The sequence below is a fragment of the Apteryx mantelli genome, chromosome 1 (genome assembly GCF_036417845.1).
Source record: "Apteryx mantelli isolate bAptMan1 chromosome 1, bAptMan1.hap1, whole genome shotgun sequence".
Taxonomy (NCBI): domain Eukaryota; kingdom Metazoa; phylum Chordata; class Aves; order Apterygiformes; family Apterygidae; genus Apteryx; species Apteryx mantelli.
The window spans coordinates 133,013,730-133,033,778 of record NC_089978.1 but is presented as its reverse complement, the minus strand read 5'-3'; the positions used below and the strand labels follow the sequence as shown (position 1 = coordinate 133,033,778).

Sequence of the window (20,049 nt, the reverse complement as noted above, 5' to 3'; positions counted from 1 at the left end):
ATGACCCCTGTCTGGCTCACACTCCTGAGGTTTCCTTTCCTTGGAAACTAGTGCATGCAGGGTGGTTGATTCAGACCTGCATCTTGCACTGCTGGGGGTGTCAGGACTTATCTGGGGCACATATTTGGATACAGAAACTTGGGAGTGCTTCTGGGGTACGTGGTCTAGACATAGCTATTGATAGCTTTCATTGGCACCAGTTCACATTTACAAAACTAAGAGAGTCATTTGCTCTTAAATGTAGTATGTTTTGGACATGCTTCTGTGAAGCTATCATGCTAATTGAAATAGGAGTGGAGCAGTATAGTGCCAATTCTTTACGTTGTTTACTATTACCTGTATGAATGTTTACATCTGTCGTCTTTCCCATAGTGTCCGTAGGGCTGTGGATGAAGATGAAGAATCAGCAGAGGAGCGTCGGATGATGCGCAGCATCTGGATGGCCGGAATGAAGGGCTTAAGTGAAAGTGAAGCAGCTTCCCTCATTGTGGAGGAAGCCCGGGGACTTCTTCAACAGGACTTGGCGCTGATGGGAGTGCAGTGGAACCCAGAGTCTTTTCTTGAGTCTGATGCATCCTCTGTAACCAGCCATGAGTCAGAGCTGGAAGATAGACTACTTAGATCCAACGGAGAATGGTCTTCTCAGTCTTCTAGGGCACTAAACAAACAGTGGCACAGAGTTCAACGTTGTAATGGCCCTGGTTCTGAGGCTGGAAACTTATCAAATATTAAAAAGGGATATAAAAGGCGACTAAGTGGTAGTACAGCAACCTCCAGTTTTCAGAGCAAAGTCCAAGGCAGGGGACAGGTTCAGGCAGAGGAAGGAAATGGTGATGTTGTGCAGAGTGCTAAAAAAAAGCCAAATATGACTCAAGATAAGGAAAACATGGAAGGTGTTTCTCAGGTCAAAACCAGGACAGATTCCAGGAGAGCAATTCTACAACTCCCTACTGAGCAGGGAGAGACACCAGCATTGAGAAAAATGTCTTTGACTTCTAGATTGATAAGAAGTATGGACACACATTTAAACCGGACTAGGAACAAAACTACTTCAAAAACTGCTTCAAAACTGCGGAGGTCACTGCTTGAAAATTCAAATATGCTTAGAACAGACATACAGGAGCCTTCTGCTTTCCACCACCACATTTCTAAAGATATTTTTTTTCCTGACCAAAATAATAAGGAATTTATAGAAAAAGGGCCTGTGACTCATAAAGTCTCAAATTCTTTACAGATAGGGGAAGTTAACGTTGGGAGCAAAAATAAAATGGCAGGATTATTTACAGAGCCTTCCACCACTAGTGAAGGCATGCCTAAGGGGAGAGCATGTTTTCAGGCAGCTATTATAATGCAGAGTACTTCACATGTCAGCATGGAGACAGATGATATTGCAGAAAGTCCAGTAATATCTACTAGTGCTAGGACACTGAAAAATGAAAATAATGATGATAAGCAGAATAAAATCAATAAAATGCAAGCAGGTAAGAGCTCTACTGACAAGATGGTTGGTGAGCAGCAGACAGCTCTGGACACAGATCATTGTAATGTAACTGCTAGCAGTTCTGGAGATGGACATGTACATAATGGTAGCAGGAAACAGAAGTCTGTGTGTTTTTGTCCTGGTGAGGATAAATCCTGCCACTTTCAGATTCAGAACAGTGGCAAAAATAGGAGCAAAAAGCCCAATGGAATATTGTTACAAGCTGGAGGAGTGCAGAAAGCTGACAGTCATACTGAGGATTTTCTGAAAGACTCTCTATTAAAATCCAGAGCTGCTTGTGATGCAGATGGTGTTCGGTATGGTCCATTCTCTGATCCCATCTCTGACTCTAGAGACTTTGAAGACAGCTTCCAATTGGATACTCAGACTGAGAGGATAATAAAACAGGAGGTAGCAGTTGGAATTGCAGGAGAGCAGGGAAAACAAGGTTCAGAGCTGGCAGCATTACCACTGCAGGAAATCCCCAAGAAACTGAGCTGTGCTAGCACTTCACAAACTGCAAATGCTACTGATGAAAGGCTGGCTGCAACAGTTAGGAAACTGGGCTTGTCGAGTCTTGCCACAACAAATAACATCATAAAAACCTCAGATCACCACTGCAGTAATAAAGTTATGGAGTCTGGAAGCCTTAATTTACAGCCTGTGGTGAAAGGTACAGAATCTGCACCTTGCCTTAAAGGAAACGATTTCTCAGTGACTGACTCCCAGCTGCACAGTTTTCTACAGGATTACCAGACCCAAAATTCAGTGAAAGGGGAGTGTGCTTCTAAAGGCCTTAATAAAATGACCTCTCCTGTTGGTAGGCAGCACCTTGTGCAAGTAGAATGCCATCCTGTCCCTGAAACAAGCCTGAACATGAGTGATAGCTTGCTGTTTGATGATAGTTTCAGCAATGTTAATGACCTTTCAGCTATTCATGTCATGGAGGTGCACAGGGAAGAACCCGTGGGAAAGCAGGGGGCTTTGCTTCCCACAGATGGTCTTTTGCAGAACCTAAGGCCTGTTCAGAATAAATTTGATGTCAGTGGCAATCAGAAAGAGCGTGAGGATCCTGCACAGTGTAACGATGTGTCTCTAGCATTCTCTGATCTAATAGCTGAAGTTGTGGATCATGCAAATTCCCCATCTTTTCAGGGAGATCTTCCTTCTACAATTCATGGTCAGTCAGGATTAAGAAACCCAGTGATTTGTGTTGATGACCCCAGACCAATGGATCTGGTGGGGGATCAAAGTGAGAAGCTCCAAAGAAGCCAACAAGCTTTAGACAAGAAAATCCATCCGGTGGTGTGGACTGACTGCACATTTGAACTAAGCCCAGGATTGCAGGATGTATTAGACAAATGGCCTAGTCCTTCAGGCATTGAACCAGTTTCAGTAAGTCCAAGAAGCTCCTGTTTGAAAGGAAAGTTAGTTGCTTCTAATGCTAATCAAGAGCCAGCTCCAGTTTTTGAATTTGACCGTTGTCAGCCAGAGCCTTTGCCCACATGCCAGGATTTAAAAAACTGTTTCAAAGTTAAAGAAAACAAAATGGAAGCCTTGGATGCTCAGAAATTAGACTGTATCACTCTTCCGCTCAAGGGGAGCAACAGAACATCTGATCCGCTGCCAGATAGTATTAATGGGTTTATTCCTCCAACACCCCCAAAAGAACCTTCTCCAAAGAGTTCTGTTTCCCTCTCTGTGAAATCTGGAAAAAAGAGACATGTCACCTACACAAATGAAGGGCAGCAGTTTCAGTCAAAGCAGAATAGGAAGGATGATGCAGAGCAGCAGGTAAAAACACTCCGGTTGAATGCTGGGAGTGCAGACCCAACTGAGGTGGATATAAGAGACGGTTCCGTTATAGACCAAGGCTTTTCACTGCAGCTGTCTCAGGATGTTTTGCCACTCGTTCCATCAAGTGCTGAAAGCTTCACTATTATTGATGTAGCAAGTGACAAAGCACTTTTCCAGACTTTTATTGCAGAATGGAGAGAGAAAAGCAGATTCTCAATCTCGGTAGCGTGTGAAAGAACAAAGTGTCTTTTGTCTCCCAGATCAACAATTGGTGGCAGATTCAGACAAGGTCAGTTCTGTGTTCCAGTGTGTTACTTTGCAAGCAGCAGGGTGGCTTCTTCAGCTTAAGGCAGGAGAGTGAAGGAGGAAAGGATTTGTGAAAAAGGAGGAAAATTACTGTCGATAATTGAATATTGTTGGTCCCTGTAAAGCAAAAGGAGCTGGGTCTTGGCAGAGGATGGAGAATTGGGGTCAAGCATTGCATTGGTAGGATGGAACTGGGAAGAGCAAGTCTGTGTTGCTAGTCCTTGGTTATGATTGTGAAGTGAAGCTTGTTTGCTTGTGAGAGAGCATCTGAACATAGAAGTTTCATTGTACCTCTAATTTTGAAATGGAAGTGTGCTGTGCAGTCTCTTTATTGTGTTTTTTCTTTCCATATCATAAATAAGTTTTAATATATTTTTAAATCAATAATATATTTGACAGTACACGATACAGATTGTTCAGGGTCTTCACCAAGCTGTGTTATTTATGGGGTAGCTGTCTGAGCCCAAGTTAAATACTTTCCAGTCTGCAAAAAGTTAATTCATAATTCATCTGTGTATGAAATTCAGATCAGTCCCTGGATTTTTGTAACACTGCTTCATTTTTTTGCTGCCAGACATATTCATGTATGGCAGTTTGCTCCCTGCTGCTACTATATGAACATACTCTTCCTGTAAAACAACAAAGTTAAGCAGAGTTAGATTACTTGCTATTACATAGTCATAACAACAACAACAACGTCTTCACTATGAAAATATAATTTTGATGGACAAATGTGAAGTGTTTTACAGAGTGAAAGGAGGGAATTCAGTTATGTCTCAACTCTTCAAGAGATTGCTAGGGAAGGTCAGAGTTTATCAGGTATGCTGTACTGGTGATTGTTAAAGGATAAGAGAAGATCTTGCTCTTCTAAACATCTTTTTTCAGAAAGAAGCACAGAATTTCTTTCTATAGATAAAAATGAAGGATATATATTCACTTTTAAGGAATTTAGACACAGCTGTGTGTTTTTAAATTTTCAGAATCCTAACTCCTCTGTGTTTACAGATGCCATTTCATAATTGTAACTAAAAAAATATTCCCTTAGTAAAATTTCCTCAGTGGATGCGAGTTAAAGATGATGGATTTCCTGTCCAAGGCTGCGAAGACATATTGGTAGTTGGACTGGCAGTGTGTTGGGGTGGAAAAGATGCCTACTATATCTCTTTGCAGCAGAAGCAAGACCAGACAGGTAAGTGAGCAGACAGGCCGTGCTGCATTTCATGACATTGCATTTCAAGAAAGAAGCTGGGAGAGGCGGATTCTTTTGAAGTGTTCTGAATGTCCCTACCGCAGCTCAGTTGTGCGATGGAGTGATTACTTGTTCAATGCTCTTAAGTGTTCAACACTCTTGAACAAATGACTGTGGGTACATCTGTACTGCTATACAAGAGGGGCAAGTAATGGGCTCAAGCACTGGGCTGCCTGTCATGCATACTGCTTAAATGTTAGCTTATTCCCTTGTTCTCTTTCAACTTCTTCCAACTTTCTCTCTTCAAGAACAAATCTGCATGTGGGAATGAGGGGATGTGGGGGGTTACTAGCATGCAGGACATGACCCAATCTGTGCTACTTGGCCTCATGGCTAGGGTTTGATTCCTGCACCTCCTTTATTTAGTAGTATAGATACAGCATGTTGTGTTTTGGGTGCTATGTCTGGTTTGGTGAATTACATAAAATCAGCATAGTTTTCTTGTTATTTGTTCACAGTCCAACAGTACTTTGTTCTGTGGTTTAGTTTATTGAATTCAAGATTTTCTCTCACCTTTCCTACCTTGTAATGGGTAAACAGATCATTTTTGCTTGTATTTCCTGCCATAGAAATCAGTATGAGTTTGGCACCACCACCTTTGGATGAAAGCCTGTCTGTAACAGAGAGACTGTATCATCTGCAGCTGTACCTGCAGAATATGACCAATCAAGAGCGCTCACTTGTCATGTACAACTTCATTCAGCACTACAAGACCCTGGTGATGGCTTGCGGCATCTCCTTGGAAGGAAGTTTTGAGGACCCAAAGGTCTGTAGAATTAAGAAATTGCTTGGGCAAAACTACTATTTTAAACACAAGTGGAAAGACAAGAGTACTTTTTGGTGCTTTGCTTATGTTATTTAAATTGATTACATCTGTCAGGAGATTAAGTGAAATTTTCTTCCATTGGGAAATCTAGAACAGTATTTAGAGGAGACTTCTTCTGCTATGTGTCTTTGTGATATCTGCAAGAGAAGTGGAGCAGATTCAGTGGTATATTAGCATGTTAATCTCTTACACTTGAATGCTTGGATGAGGAGGATGAATTTGAGTCTCTCCCCTGTCCCAGTGGACAGAGCTAAACTCCTGTTTGCTGCTGTAAGGAGCCTGGGACTGAAATGACAAAAGTGCTTCAGGCCAGATTATTGGTTCTGAGAGGAGAGGACTTTGTGACCAGAAGATTTACCTGCTATATGTGTGGCTACCCCTTACTACCACAAGTCCCTCAAAACAAAATTAAATTTGCATATAATTTAAGAGGTAGGAGTACCATTTGTAACTCAAATGAAGCACTAGAAAGAGTGAAAGCACCTTCTAGTCCTGGTTAAGAAAAACTTTAGAGGCATAGAAATTACTGGTGGTGATTTTTAAAGCTCGCATTACACATGGGCTGAATAGCACGATTGCAGTATTAAAGTCTGCAGGTAAGTATCTAAGCTGTTCAATACAAGAACAAGCTCAGATTTTTGAAGAGATGTTGTGTTAGGATAAAAATAAAGAAGAATAAAAGAAGCACCGTTCCCCAGACTGTTCCACGTGTGAAATGGAGTCATACTCATATTTGATCATTTTAATGATGGAATGTATTTGCATATATATATATACATATGTATATGTGGGTTTTACCTTTCGCCTGCATGGCAGAAACAATGTAGCAACCTGTGCTTTGTCCTATTTTGACTCAGTAATTTGAAATATAGCTAAAAGCCAAATGAGTTTGAAGACGGTGGGAGGTATGGTGCATACCAAGAGTAAAATTTGCCTAGCAGAATTCTTACTGCTGGTGCTGATATGCAAAAAATAGGAGATGAGCCCAGCCTGATTGGTATTCTAAATATTCGGTATTCTAATAGCAACTCCAGTTTTTTACAAAGTCAGTTTTCAGAGTAAACATGTTTTAATCCTGATTTTCATATTTAATCCCTTTTGTGTAAGTTTTAATATATGAAAAACTGAGGGCAACACTTTTATGCGTTTAGTTGGCAGAGGATAAGGTTTTTAAATGTGCAGAATTAACTTTCAGTGAGAATGAAGCTTTTCAGTGACTTATGCCCTCTTGAAGCTTCTGTCTGAAATCATGTAACTTTTTTCACAAATGATTCCAGTCTGCCTGCCACATCAAGAAAAATGATCTGCCCTATAACCTTGCATTAATCTGCAATTATTTATTTACATTGTATTATGATTAAAATGGTAAAAAGGTCTCATGGAGGGTCTCTCTTTTAAGGTTGCGTGTTGGCTGCTTGATTCTGGCTCTAAGGAACGTACACTTCACAACATGGTGATGAACTTTCTCCCCCACGAGCTACCTCTACTGGAAGGGGTAGGCACTGGCCAAGGGGTGCAGAGCCTGGGGCTTAGTGCCACTACAGATCGTTCTGGGCGGTACAGAGCAGCTATAGAGTCTGTGCTTATCTTCAATGTCATGAACCAACTCCATAGTGAATTACAGAAGGAAAATCTGACAGGTAAAGAGAGCTCTTCTGCTTAAGGGCAGAGGTGGAGGGTACGGGGAGGTACACTATCACAAGTTGAATGATCAGTGGAGAAGAGAGGAGGTTTGGGAGTTCTTATCTAAGTGTATTGTATTGCAAAATGCTGACTTGTTAAAAGAAAAAAGGGAATTTCCTTTGGAAGTACATTTGATTTGTCAAAAAATTAAGTGGGGACAGTTTGTGGGTTCAGGATAGGATTTAAGAGGTGTTTGTGCCACAAATATCCAACAGTTCCATTGGTTAAGGCACCCACTTGGGTAACAGCAGAGCCTATTTAAAGTCTCTGAATCAAGCAGAGCAAAGACTCAGTCCCTGGACTCTCACCTCCCAAGTGAGGGCATTCTGAGGGGATCTGTGGGTGTCTCTGTGGTTTCTCATGAGCATTTTCAAAAGCCGTTGCTTTTCCTTGTCAGAGGCAATTCCTAAAATCCCCAAATGTTTTCTGAAGGAGGTTTTTTGTTCTTTGGCCTGCCCATGTGGCATTCCTTGCTCTGTATGCATTGTATCTGTGAAACTTTTGTGATCCCATAGTGAATGGTCCAGGGCTTTTCCGCTAAAATTTGCTGACTGCTCGCCCCTGTTAAAATAATAATAAAAAAAGTACCCTATTCCTGAGCTGTGTGATTTGTGTTTCCACTATATTGTATCCAAACCCTAAGGTTAAGGTCCAGGCTCACTAAAGTCTTGTATCACCAGCTTACAACGTCATTCATGGTCATTATATATAAATCTTGGAATATCTTTAAAAGATGTGAGTGGTGGAATGAAAATGTATCAAGTTAGATAACCTTATATTAGGCTGGTCTGCAGTTTATAAAATGTTCAGATCCAAGGAAATGGATTTTTCTTAGCAAAAACATTTTTGGCACAAGCTGTTATTCTAGAATATTCTGAAAACAAAGGTATTTAAGTTAAATCTGTATTAAAAGACTTCAATGGGCCAGGACATTCAGGATTTTAAAATTTAGGTGGTTTTCTAGGATTCCCCAACTGCATTTTATGAATCTGCTATAATTGATGTGTTTTTGATGCCATAGTTTTTTTCCTGGGTTTTGTACTTACTGCAGATGTGTTTTCTAAAGTGGAGATGCCCACCCATTATTGCTTGGCTCTGCTGGAGCTGAATGGCATTGGTTTTAGCACAGCAGCATATGAAACCCAGAAACAAGTCATGCAAGCTAAACTGAATGACATTGAGACCAAGGCGTATCAGCTGGCCGGCCACACTTTCTCCTTGACCAGCCCTGATGACGTCGCAGAGGTATATGAAGATTAGGGTGCAGGGGGTGGGGGGGTAACTTTCTCAGAAGTTACCCTGATGAGGCCTTTGCTTAGAGTTAATGAAAACCCTAGAGGGCAGAGAGCATACGAAGAAAAGATGAAATCCAACTTTAACTCTACTCCAAGCTGATTTGTCTTTACACTCATCATGAGCCCCTCACTTGCCCCTCACCTGCAAAGTGCAGGGCATTTCCTGCCTGTTTTTGATCATGGCAGTTTCCACTAACTTCACCAGAAATAAAGAAGAGGGGAAGCACTGAGTGGAAATAAATGTGTTGTTTTTGTAGGACCTTGGCTTCTGGGGTACAAGAGATGATCTACCAGTCACATGGCTTTTGGAATACTTTGATTTAAGAGGGCAGGATTAGAGCTGCTTTTTTGCAACATCAGTATTTTGCATACATGAGCTGCAGTATCGTGTAACTTGAGCCTAAAAGTAATTGTACTGAATAAATTGCTTTGTTTCTCCTGTCCCTGTACAGGCATGAAAGAGGAGGAAAGACTGCTTTAAAAGTTTTGAATCAAGTACTGGCTGTCTTTAAGAACCTGCAGACTTGTGTATAGAACTGAATTCTTTAATAATAGCCTAAGAAACAGATACATTTGTGTTTAAATTAATAATACTTTAATTCCTCATCTCCTAAATAACTTTACTGTCATTATATATATAAAATACACATATATATTTATATATAAATGTATACTGTTTATAGGAATAAATTAGAATTGTTGTACAGGTGTTCTGAAAATTTTAGTTCAGTTCTCTATACCAGTTTCTCTCCGAGGGGCTTTTCCCACCCCCCCCGGCTTTTGCCCTTTTTCCCTGCTTGTCCCCCTGGCTTTCGCTTGTCCCCCCGGCTTTCACTTTTCCCACCGCCACTTTTGCTTTCCCCCCCCACTTTCCCCCCACCTTCGCTTTTTCCCTGCCGCTTCCCCCCCCGCTTTCGCTTTTTTCCCCACTTTCCCCCACCTTTGCTTTTTTCCCCCACATTTCCCCCCACTTTTGCGTTTCCCCCCACTTTCGCGTTTCCCCCCTCTTCCCCCCGGTCTCACTTTTCTCTCGACGTTTTCCCCACGTTTTCCCCACGTTTTCCCCACGTTTTCCCCACGTTTTCCCCACGTTTTCCCCACGTTTTCCCCACGTTTTCCCCACGTTTTCCCCACGTTTTCCCCACGTTTTCCCCACGTTTTCCCCTGACTTTCTCTGTTTTCCCCTGACTTTCTCCCCACTTTCACTTCTCTCCCCACTTTCAATTTTCCCCCTGCTTTCACTTCCCCCCTTTTCCCCCACTTTCACCATTTTGCCCACTTTTCTCCACACTTTCACTTTTCTCCCCACCTTCACTTTCCCCCCCACTTCCCCCCACTTTCACTTTTTCCCCCGCTTTTCTCTCCACTTTCACTTTTCCCCCTGCTTCCCCCCACGTTTTTCCCCCACTTTCACTTTTTCCCTGCTTCCCCCACTTTCACTTTTTTCCCCACTTTTCCCCCACTTTCACTTTTCCCCCACTTTCACTTTTCCCCCACTTTCACTTTTTTCCCCACTTTTCCCCCACTTTCACTTTTTTCCCCACTTTTCCCCCACTTTCACTTTTTTCCCCACTTTTCCCCCACTTTCACTTTTCCCCCACTTTCACTTTTCCCCCACTTTCACTTTTCCCCCACTTTCACTTTTTTCCCCACTTTTTCCCCACTTTCACTTTTCCCCCACTTTCACTTTTTTCCCCACTTTTTCCCCACTTTCACTTTTCCCCCACTTTCACTTTTTTCCCCACTTTTCCCCCACTTTCACTTTTCCCCCACTTTCACTTTTCCCCCACTTTCACTTTTTTCCCCACTTTTCCCCCACTTTCACTTTTCCCCCACTTTCACTTTTTTCCCCACTTTTTCCCCACTTTCACTTTTCCCCCACTTTCACTTTTTTCCCCACTTTTCCCCCACTTTCACTTTTCCCCCACTTTCACTTTTTTCCCCACTTTTTCCCCACTTTCACTTTTCCCCCACTTTCACTTTTTTCCCCACTTTTCCCCCACTTTCACTTTTCCCCCACTTTCACTTTTCCCCCACTTTCACTTTTCCCCCACTTTCACTTTTCCCCCACTTTCACTTTTTTCCCCACTTTCACTTTTCCCCCACTTTCACTTTTTTCCCCACTTTTCCCCCACTTTCACTTTTCCCCCACTTTCACTTTTTTCCCCACTTTTCCCCCACTTTCACTTTTTTCCCCACTTTTTCCCCACTTTCACTTTTCCCCCACTTTCACTTTTCCCCCACTTTCACTTTTTTCCCCACTTTCACTTTTCCCCCACTTTCACTTTTTTCCCCACTTTTTCCCCACTTTCACTTTTCCCCCACTTTCACTTTTTTCCCCACTTTTTCCCCACTTTCACTTTTCCCCCACTTTCACTTTTTTCCCCACTTTTTCCCCACTTTCACTTTTCCCCCACTTTCACTTTTTTCCCCACTTTTTCCCCACTTTCACTTTTCCCCCACTTTCACTTTTTTCCCCACTTCCCCCCCACTTTCACTTTTCCCCCACTTTCACTTTTCCCCCACTTTCACTTTTCCCCCACTTTCACTTTTCCCCCACTTTCACTTTTTTCCCCACTTTTTCCCCACTTTCACTTTTCCCCCACTTTCACTTTTTTCCCCACTTTTCCCCCACTTTCACTTTTCCCCCACTTTCACTTTTCCCCCACTTTCACTTTTCCCCCACTTTCACTTTTCCCCCACTTTCACTTTTTTCCCCACTTTTCCCCCACTTTCACTTTTCCCCCACTTTCACTTTTCCCCCACTTTCACTTTTCCCCCACTTTTCCCCCACTTTTCCCCCACTTTCACTTTTCCCCCACTTTCACTTTTCCCCCACTTTCACTTTTCCCCACTTTTCCCCCACTTTTCCCCACTTTTCCCCCACTTTTCCCCCACTTTCACTTTTCCCCCACTTTCACTTTTCCCCACTTTTCCCCCACTTTCACTTTTCCCCCACTTTCACTTTTCCCCCACTTTCACTTTTCCCCACTTTTCCCCCACTTTCTCACTTTCCCCCCACAATTTTCCCCACTTTTCCCCCACTTTCACACTTTCCCCCCACAATTTTCCCCACTTTTCCCCCACTTTCACACTTTCCCCCCACAATTTTCCCCACTTTTCCCCCAGTTTCACTTTTTCCCCGCCTTTCCCCCCAGTTTCACTTTTTCCCCCACTTTCACTTTTCCCCCGCCTTTTCCCCCGCCTTTTCCCCCACTTTTCCCCCTACTTTCAGTTTTCCCCCACTTTTCCCCACACTCTCACTTTTTTCCCCACTTTTTCCCTTGCTTTCACCTTTTCCCTACCTTTCCCCTCACTTTCAAGTTTCCCCCCACGTTTTTCTCCACTTTCACTTTTTCCCCATTTTTTCCACACTTTCACTTTCCCCCACGTTTCCCCCACTTTCGTTTTCCCCCCACTTTCGTTTTCCCCCACGTTTTCCCCCACCTTCACTTTTCCCCCATGTTTCCCCCCACTTTCACTTCTCTCTCTACTTTCACTTTTCCCCCCACTTTTCCCCCCACTTTCACTTTCCCCCCACTTTCCCCCCTGCTTTCACTAATTTCTGCACTTTTCCCTCCGCTTTCACTATTTTCCCCACTTTCCCCGCTGCTTTCACTTTTCCTCCCAGCTTTCCCCCTGCTTTCACTTTTCCCCCCTGCTTTTTCCTGCTTTCATTTTTTCCCCACTTTCCCCCACTTTCACTTTTCCCCCCGCTTTCATGCTTTTCCCTCCACTTTTCCTCAACTTTCACTTTTCCCCCTGCTTTTCCTCAACTTTCACTTTTTCCCCGCTGTCAGTTTTTTCCCCACTTTTTCCCTGTTTTCCCCCCGCTTTTCCCCACTTTCACTTTTTGCCCCGCTTTCTCACTTTTCCCTTCCCCTTTCCCCCTCTTTCACTTTTTGCCCCGCTTTCACTTTTTCCCCCTGCTTCCCCCCCCGCTTTCACTTCCCCCCATCCCCCCTTCCCTCTCGTTTTCCCCACTGTCCCCTTGCTTTTTCCCCACTCTCCCCTTGCTCTCCCCCTGCTTTCACTTCCCCCCCCGCTTTTTCCTGCTTTCACTTCCTCCCCCCTGCTTTTTCCCGCTTTCATAGTAGTCAAAGTTTGCAAGCAGCCATCGCTAGAAGCAGCTCCACAAGAATATTCCTCCTTTGATGCAAATACAGAAATTTTGCTCCATAACATTAGTATAAGAGCAGTTGGAACTCCTGAAATAATGCTCTGGTCTACTTTCACTCTGCTTCAGGGAAAAGGAGAAGAAAAGCTTTTCTGAACTGCTGTTTTCTGAACTGTGGAAGCTTGTTTTTCATGTTGAAATTTTGTTAGGAACCATGTGACGTATCTTGTATCGATTAGTAGAGCTTTACCCCCTTCTAATTTTGTGCCTGTAAAACTTTTGTGCTACACAAATCTATGAGAAAACAACTTCTGTTCCCTTCTGCCACCTGTGAAATGAAACACAATAGGTGTTAAATAGTGTGTTATGCTACATGAAAACATAGACTGAAAAATGAAGATCTCTGTTGTATCTCTTGACAAGTGAACATATACTTCATTTTCTACTTCCTGGCAAATTGCTAGAAAAACTAATACTCAAGCTATTTTGAAAAAGTATTTGTGACCACTTCCTTCTGTGCCATTTGTGTTGCTCTGAAGCCTGTTCCCTGCTAAGATTTCTTTTCTCTGCCAACGTTCTTCCCATTTTTAGTCATTTTAACTCCATACTTCATTACAGTTGGCTGTCAGCAGTAACCTCATTTATTGGATGGAGTTAATTACCTTTTCTAAAAACATACGTCTAAAATCAAACCTACAGTATTTAGAAAATGAGATTTTAGATTGTTTCGTAGTTAATTAAAATAAGGAGGAATGACTTTGATAGCACAGATCTTTAATCAGCTTTTTAATTACCTGAAGCTTTAGTACTATCCTTTGGTTAGAATACAAGCTGTTTAAATGCTCAGTCACTCTTTGTTTTCTCCAGAGAGCAGCATACAGAAACTGACTGGAAATGCTGGCCTTTTTCAGGTTTTGTTCCTGGAGCTGAAGTTGCCGCAAAATGGAGATGTGAAAGTTAAAGGGAACAAGAAAACTCTGGGTTGTGCCAGAAGAGCAACTGCTAATGGGAACAGGATTAGGTTGAGCAAGCAGTTCAGTACAACCAAGGTGCAGTAAAGTCTGGTTCTAGTCTGAAAGTGACTGTGAAAATAACTCCCTCTTAATTCACACATCTGCTCCCTGGGTGCATCAGAGTTAGATTTGCTGACTTAAATGATAGTAAATTTCTACTGCCTTCTGCTCCTCCAGATACCACTGGAAATTCAAACTGAGTTCTGCCTTCTCCATTAGCAGAGTTGTTAACTCCTCCTACTCTTCGGAGGCCTGAATATAGTGAGGACATAACTATAAATAGAAGGCTTCAGTAAGAATAAATGAGGCAGAATTTGGTTTGCAGAACAAAGTATAAGACCAAAATAGCACAGTAATTTTGTAAAGCCAATAGTAGAAGAATTTTTCAACATCTGCTTGAAATAGACTTAAATAAGGTGATTAAACACAGTATTTTCCCTGCTTGTTACTACTATATCTATGTTTTGTGCTTCAGAAAATCTGTTTTCAGAATGGTTAATCTGACCTATCAAACTGAATATATCAGAAGCTTGTATATATTTGAAAACCTTGCCAGTTACTAAATATATTAATATTGGTATATTAATACCAATTACCTCAGGCTAATGGCTGCTGTTGTCAGACAAGTGGTATTAGCAGATGCATGTAAGTTTGCTGTTTTCAGGACTCATTCATTTGTGTTGTTTTCTTAGTTTTGCCCTTGTTCAATATAGTTAGTGGTTGGAAGGCAAGTACTGATCTCTGAAACTCAAGTGGCAGTGAAGAAGTGAGTGTGTAGTGGTGGCACGGCAGGGAGCAAAAGGCGAAGTGAGGATTCCTTCCCTCTGCGATGTGGAGGGCTGAGTCTGTAGCTACTTGCTGTATACAAAAGGGTTATTTTGAGAAATGACCTCGTGGAATTGATTGAAATTCTTGTTAGTCCCTTCATGTTTCTGATGTTAACTAAAAGGATTTTATTGTTAGCTTTGTCTTGCAAGGAGCATGGTTGAGGGCTTTATTTTATGTGTTCCTAGCATACGGATAGGAGAGAACAGGGAGAGAAATACGCAAGAAGATGGAGGAGAAGCAGCATTAACACTGAGCGAGAGGAGACAACATAGGGGACCCGTGGCAAGTGATGATTTATTTGACCATTTCAGGTGACCTATTTGTTGGTGCAGAGTAAGAGTGGTGATGAGGACTCCAAAGTCCAGAGAGAGGTGATTGCTTTGCTGTGTGTGATATATTGCAGCTGTGTCTCATAGTGCTTTCATTGCCCAGGTGTAGGCAGTGTAAGTGGGGGAATGTCCATGTGATACTGAAGCAATGACTTTGGAAACTCACTGCGGGTGAAGAAGTTGCTTTTCCCTGCAGAACCGCAAAAACTGTATTTAATAATTAAGCTTTTAAGGTAGCTAATTATAGCCCTTTCTCCCCTCAAGGATGTTTTGGAGAAATTAAAGGTACTTCACCCATTGCCAGGGCTGATACTGGAATGGAGAAGGATCAACAATGCTATTACTAAAGTGGTGTTCCCACTACAGAGGGAAAAGCGTTTCAATTCTGCACTAGGAATGGAGAGGATATATCCAGTGTCACAGACTCACACAGCTACAGGTAAAGAAATGTGTGCAAAATCCTCCCTTGTCACTGATTTTTGGCAGCTTTCCTGAGGGGGAGAGACAAGAAATGAAGCCTATTTTGTCTTTCAAACCAAGTGACAATACTAAAACAGCTGTTTCACATTAATCTACTCTAAAAGTCCAGATGCATTATAATCCATAGCTTTTGTGTTCCTGGAGTAGTATTATTAATTTCTTGCACATATTAGCATGTAAATCTTTGACCCCAGAACAGATCCAGGATTTTGGGATTTCTTATTGATGATATGAAAATGCTGCAGGGGAAACCATCTCAAACCCATTAAATCCAAATTAAATTTGCTCACTATCTTCTGGAGAAATGACAAAAACATATAATTGCCTTAAAGGTAAGGGAAATGAGGGACAGAATTATGACAACATTGGTGAAGATACTGGCTAAGCTGAAAACAGAATCCAAGAGGCTGTTATAGCTGTAATTCCCTGTGGAAAAAGCAAAGCAGCAAAGCTGCAAAGCATCCATCACCACAGAAAGACATTCTAGTTTAGAATGAAAGCATAGTAAGGCAGGAAAATGGATTTATTTTTACAGGTGTTTGACAGGCAGTGGTTTTGGTCTTGCTTCTCTTAGCAGGTTTCTTAGCTCACAAATCAGCAGTGGGAACAATACTTCCATTTCCTCAGTTTTTGTTTTTGCCCAGAAGCACCTGGTTGTTGGAGATGCAGATATGTGCTCTGCTATATTAGATTAGAGAGGCTCCTTTGGGCCCTTTCTTAATTCTGGCTTGTCTTACTTCTCAGGTCGAATAACTTTCACAGAGCCAAATATCCAGAATGTGCCAAGAGATTTTGAGATCGAAATGCCAACGGTGGTTGAAGAGAGCCCACCCTCCCGAGCCCAGGGAAATGGTTATTCTCGTGCTGTTTCTGGGGGCAGGTAGGAGGATCCTGGCAAAGCCTCTGTCTGCTCTGCTTGTCTTAATTTGGTTGAGTGGTCAAATTTTTCTTTTACGACTTCCTCCGCAGCTGTGGTCATGTCTGTGTGACTCGTTACTCAGTGTTTCTCTTACAATTTCAGGGGAACCTAAATGTCAGTGACACGTGAAAGGCCTAATAAGACTAAATAACAGTATGTGGCCCCATGTTGCCATTTGCTTTTTGAAGTTCTTTATGAAACCCTACAGAGGTGAAATTAGCATTATACTCCCTGTTATTGAATGGAAAGCCTGAGTGTGAAGATCTAAACTGAAATTAGAATCTGGTTCAAGGACCTCCTCTGAAAGAGGATGGGAATATTGTGGCAGGAGTAGAAGAAAGTGCGGCTGTTCTGTGCAGTGCAGCTCCTGGCGTCAGAGAGCATGGGTGAATGTATTTTTGTTCTCTGTTAATAATTTTACTTGTTATAAAGCACCTTCTGCAAAAGCACCCAGATTGCAAAACAGTTCTAAATCTGGTTTCTGCTAACCAAACACCCTATTTTGACAGCATTACATGCAAATGCCTGAACGATTGCATAGCAGTCTGGTGAGCTATCAAGATGCATCTTTGCATCTCTTCTCCTACCTCTATGTGCCCTGCACATCCTCGTGCCTTGAATGGGTCAAGGAAGGGAGCACAGGAGTAACAGGATCCTGTCTATTGTCTCTGTTCTCCAGGAGAAGAACAAGACCTGACCATGGAGGCAAAAGTGTCAGTTTGAGGAGTTGCTCTGGCAGTGGTCAAGCTTGCAGCAGCTTTGTAGGATGGTTGGAGAGTGTGCTGGGTTCTTAGAGACTTCCTTGAAGAGAAGCAGCCCACTGGAGAAGTGGAGTGCTAGCTGTACTTTTTGAGAGGCCTGCTTCTCAGGCTGACTTTTGGAAATACTTTCCTTACTTAAGCCACTGTGCTAGGAGGATGGGCAATCGTAAAGGTACAAAAATGACTGCTAGCACAAAAGAAGATGTCATGTAGTCACCAGCCCAAGTCTGCAGGTGACAGGCCGTCCAAACTTCAGTCCGAACTGTCCTTTGTCTTGGTAGCATGCCCAGCTGTCAGCCTTTTCCTTCCTCCTGTTGTAAGAAGCTTCTGACCAAGGGAGTATAGCTGAATTATATTGTGGTAAAAAGCCCTTTTTCATTCAGCTAAACTGGGATGACTGCTCAGGGTCAGAAAAAAATCAGCTGGCTTTGGGGGAATTTTTTGCTCAGTCTTTAGAGAGGAAGAGTACAATGTATTCTAAATATATCTTCTGCAACTTCTGCTCTGCTTTTGCAGGCTTACTTGTGTGTATGCGAGCATGTGTGTATGCAAGTGTGTGTGTGTGCGCAGTGTGTGGTATTGTGGGGAAATCTTTTCTGGCTCTACTAGGTATGGTTTGGTGTGGGTGATAGCATGAAAATGATATTGGGAGAAGACTTGGCACTCAAGCTGGGGTGTTGAATTTTTAGGATTCCTGTAGGGCTCTTTAACTACCTTTCTGGACTGCACCCATTACAGATTTGGGAACTTTCATCTAACCTGTTCTGGAGTGGAATTATCCAGCTTTGGGCCAAACACTGAATATACTAAGAAAACTTACCCTTAAATCTGTTCAGAATCAGTAAATCTCTTCAAGTGTACATATGGCCTCCTTCTAATTCTCCCATGGTCAGATTGGGTATGGATTGTCTGGAAGAATGGAATAGAGGCTATTGTCTCTGTTTTCACTAATTCTTTGTGGAAAAAATGATTAAACATCTTTAAACACAGTTTCTAAACCCAGTGAAGTACAGTCATTCTCTTTGTCTCCACAGAGGTAGAAAGCATTCCAGTATTTTGCCTAATGGCCCCAAGGCTCAGGCTGAAGACAGAGCTGAAGAAAGAGGAATCCCGTTTTCTGTTAGCATGAGGCATGCTTTTGTTCCCTTCCCAGGTAATGCCCAGATCCTGCTTGTGCCAGCTATTTGTTAAGAATAGAGCTAACAAAAAAAACTTAGATCAGATGAAGAGTGAAAGAAATTGTAACAATATGTATCAGTTTGAGCAGCCTGCCTGGAAAAGCAGTGCTGTAGTTACAGAGTTTGCCCTCAGAATTGTTCGCAAGGAGACTGTAAAGGAGAGCATTTCAACTGGGGAAAGCACTCAAATGTTGTGATTCAAATGTTCATGCTTCCATTCCCTCTTTAAGAATATATAGTTTTTAAGGAACTATACTTATGCAGCCAATAAGACACAAATTGCGGTCTTATCTAACATTTGCTGAAAAGTTCCTAACGTCAGTCACATTGCCTGCCCTGGCTCAGTACAAGTCTGCTGGTCTGATCCCTGTGCTGATCATTCATATGAGGTGCTAGACTCTTTCACTGAAGCCTGAACAGATCCCTGTCTGGTAGTACTTGATGGGGCCTAGATGTAGGGGCTGGATGGTAAGCAGGCAGGCTTGGGCTTTGGGGAAACAGGCAAGAATTTGATTTCATGTTTACTGCTGATTGGTAAGACTTTCAGCAGTGGTAGAAGCAACCCATAAAGGTTTTCACAAGAAAACAGATTGAGGCTGGCTGAAGTAAGAGTTTTCATCCCATGTCATGCATCTCCAGGTGTGCATGTAGAAAGTTGCATAGAAATGGATGTGGAAAACTTTGAGAGCAGAAGGTGCAAGTAGAACACCTAAGAAGTTTTAGTCCCTTTCACTGTGTATAGCTGTTTATGCCTGTGTAAAGCTGCTTCCAGTGCATGAGGGAAAGTTCTGATTTAGTAGCATGTGCTACTTTGTGTGCTCTTTGCACTTGTATCACAGGTGCATAAATGACGGCAACAGTCAAGAAGATGGGATTCAGGCCTTCAGTTTCTCAGGGGAGGGTGATCATGTGGTTGGAGTGTGATTGGAGTAATTTATGAAATAATATTGCTTCAGGCTAACTTGTTGTTGACTTCAGGTGGCTTAATCTTGGCTGCTGATTACTCTCAGCTTGAACTGAGGATCCTTGCTCACTTGTCTAGTGACTGCCGACTCATTCAAGCCTTAAACGGAGGTATTGATGTCTTTAAGAGGATTGCAGCAGAATGGAAAATGATTGATCCTGAAGCTGTTGGAGACAGCATCAGGCAACAAGCTAAGCAGGTAATTTTTAGGAAAAATAATTATGCAGCAACCTTATGAGCAGGAAGGTTTGGTAATCAAAACATCAGGGAAGCACGACAGTAAGATTTTCGGTTTGGGTTCAGGTGTGACTGGAGTTGTTCAGGCCAGTAGCTGTTTAGTAGTTGCTTTATATGTCCTCCCAGTTTCAGCAAGTTTCAACTGGTGCTGACTGGGTTTTGGGGGATGAGGGTGGAAGAATGGCTTGTACTTGGAGATAGTCTCTCTTCTTCAGTGCATGCCCTTGCCCCAACATGTTTGTCTTCCAGTGATTCAAATTTTGCTTTGGCTCTGCTTTCTCTGCATGGCTCACCATATGATTGTGGTTCTTCTCACTGTCCTCTGGCAGATTTGCTATGGTATCATCTATGGAATAGGAGCAAAATCTTTAGGCGAGCAGATGGGGATTGATGAAAATGAAGCTGCCAGCTACATTGAATCCTTCAAATCCAGATACACAGGTTAGGATATGGGCGTTTAGGAATTGGGCTTCCCCCTCCCCCCTTCACTTCATGTCTCTTCAAATCCTAAATTTGTCCCTGCCCTCTGCTACTTTTATTCCTTTCAAAATTTTTTTCATTTTTAGGAAGTTTTGAAAAAGTCCGGT

At 42.4% G+C, this 20,049-nt stretch overlaps 1 protein-coding gene across 1 annotated transcript in view; it reads left to right on the top strand.

The window, feature by feature from the left end:
- Positions 1-20,049, top strand: part of POLQ (DNA polymerase theta) — a 64,548-nt gene that overhangs the window by 28,792 nt on the left and 15,707 nt on the right. The window contains exons 16-26 of the mRNA XM_067302255.1: positions 373-3,566; positions 4,629-4,772; positions 5,402-5,598; positions 7,058-7,298; positions 8,393-8,586; positions 13,665-13,802; positions 15,188-15,362; positions 16,148-16,283; positions 18,118-18,236; positions 19,240-19,424; positions 19,792-19,903. Coding sequence (XP_067158356.1) covers positions 373-3,566; positions 4,629-4,772; positions 5,402-5,598; positions 7,058-7,298; positions 8,393-8,586; positions 13,665-13,802; positions 15,188-15,362; positions 16,148-16,283; positions 18,118-18,236; positions 19,240-19,424; positions 19,792-19,903 — 4,835 coding nt within the window. The remainder of the gene's footprint in view (positions 1-372; positions 3,567-4,628; positions 4,773-5,401; positions 5,599-7,057; positions 7,299-8,392; positions 8,587-13,664; positions 13,803-15,187; positions 15,363-16,147; positions 16,284-18,117; positions 18,237-19,239; positions 19,425-19,791; positions 19,904-20,049) is intronic.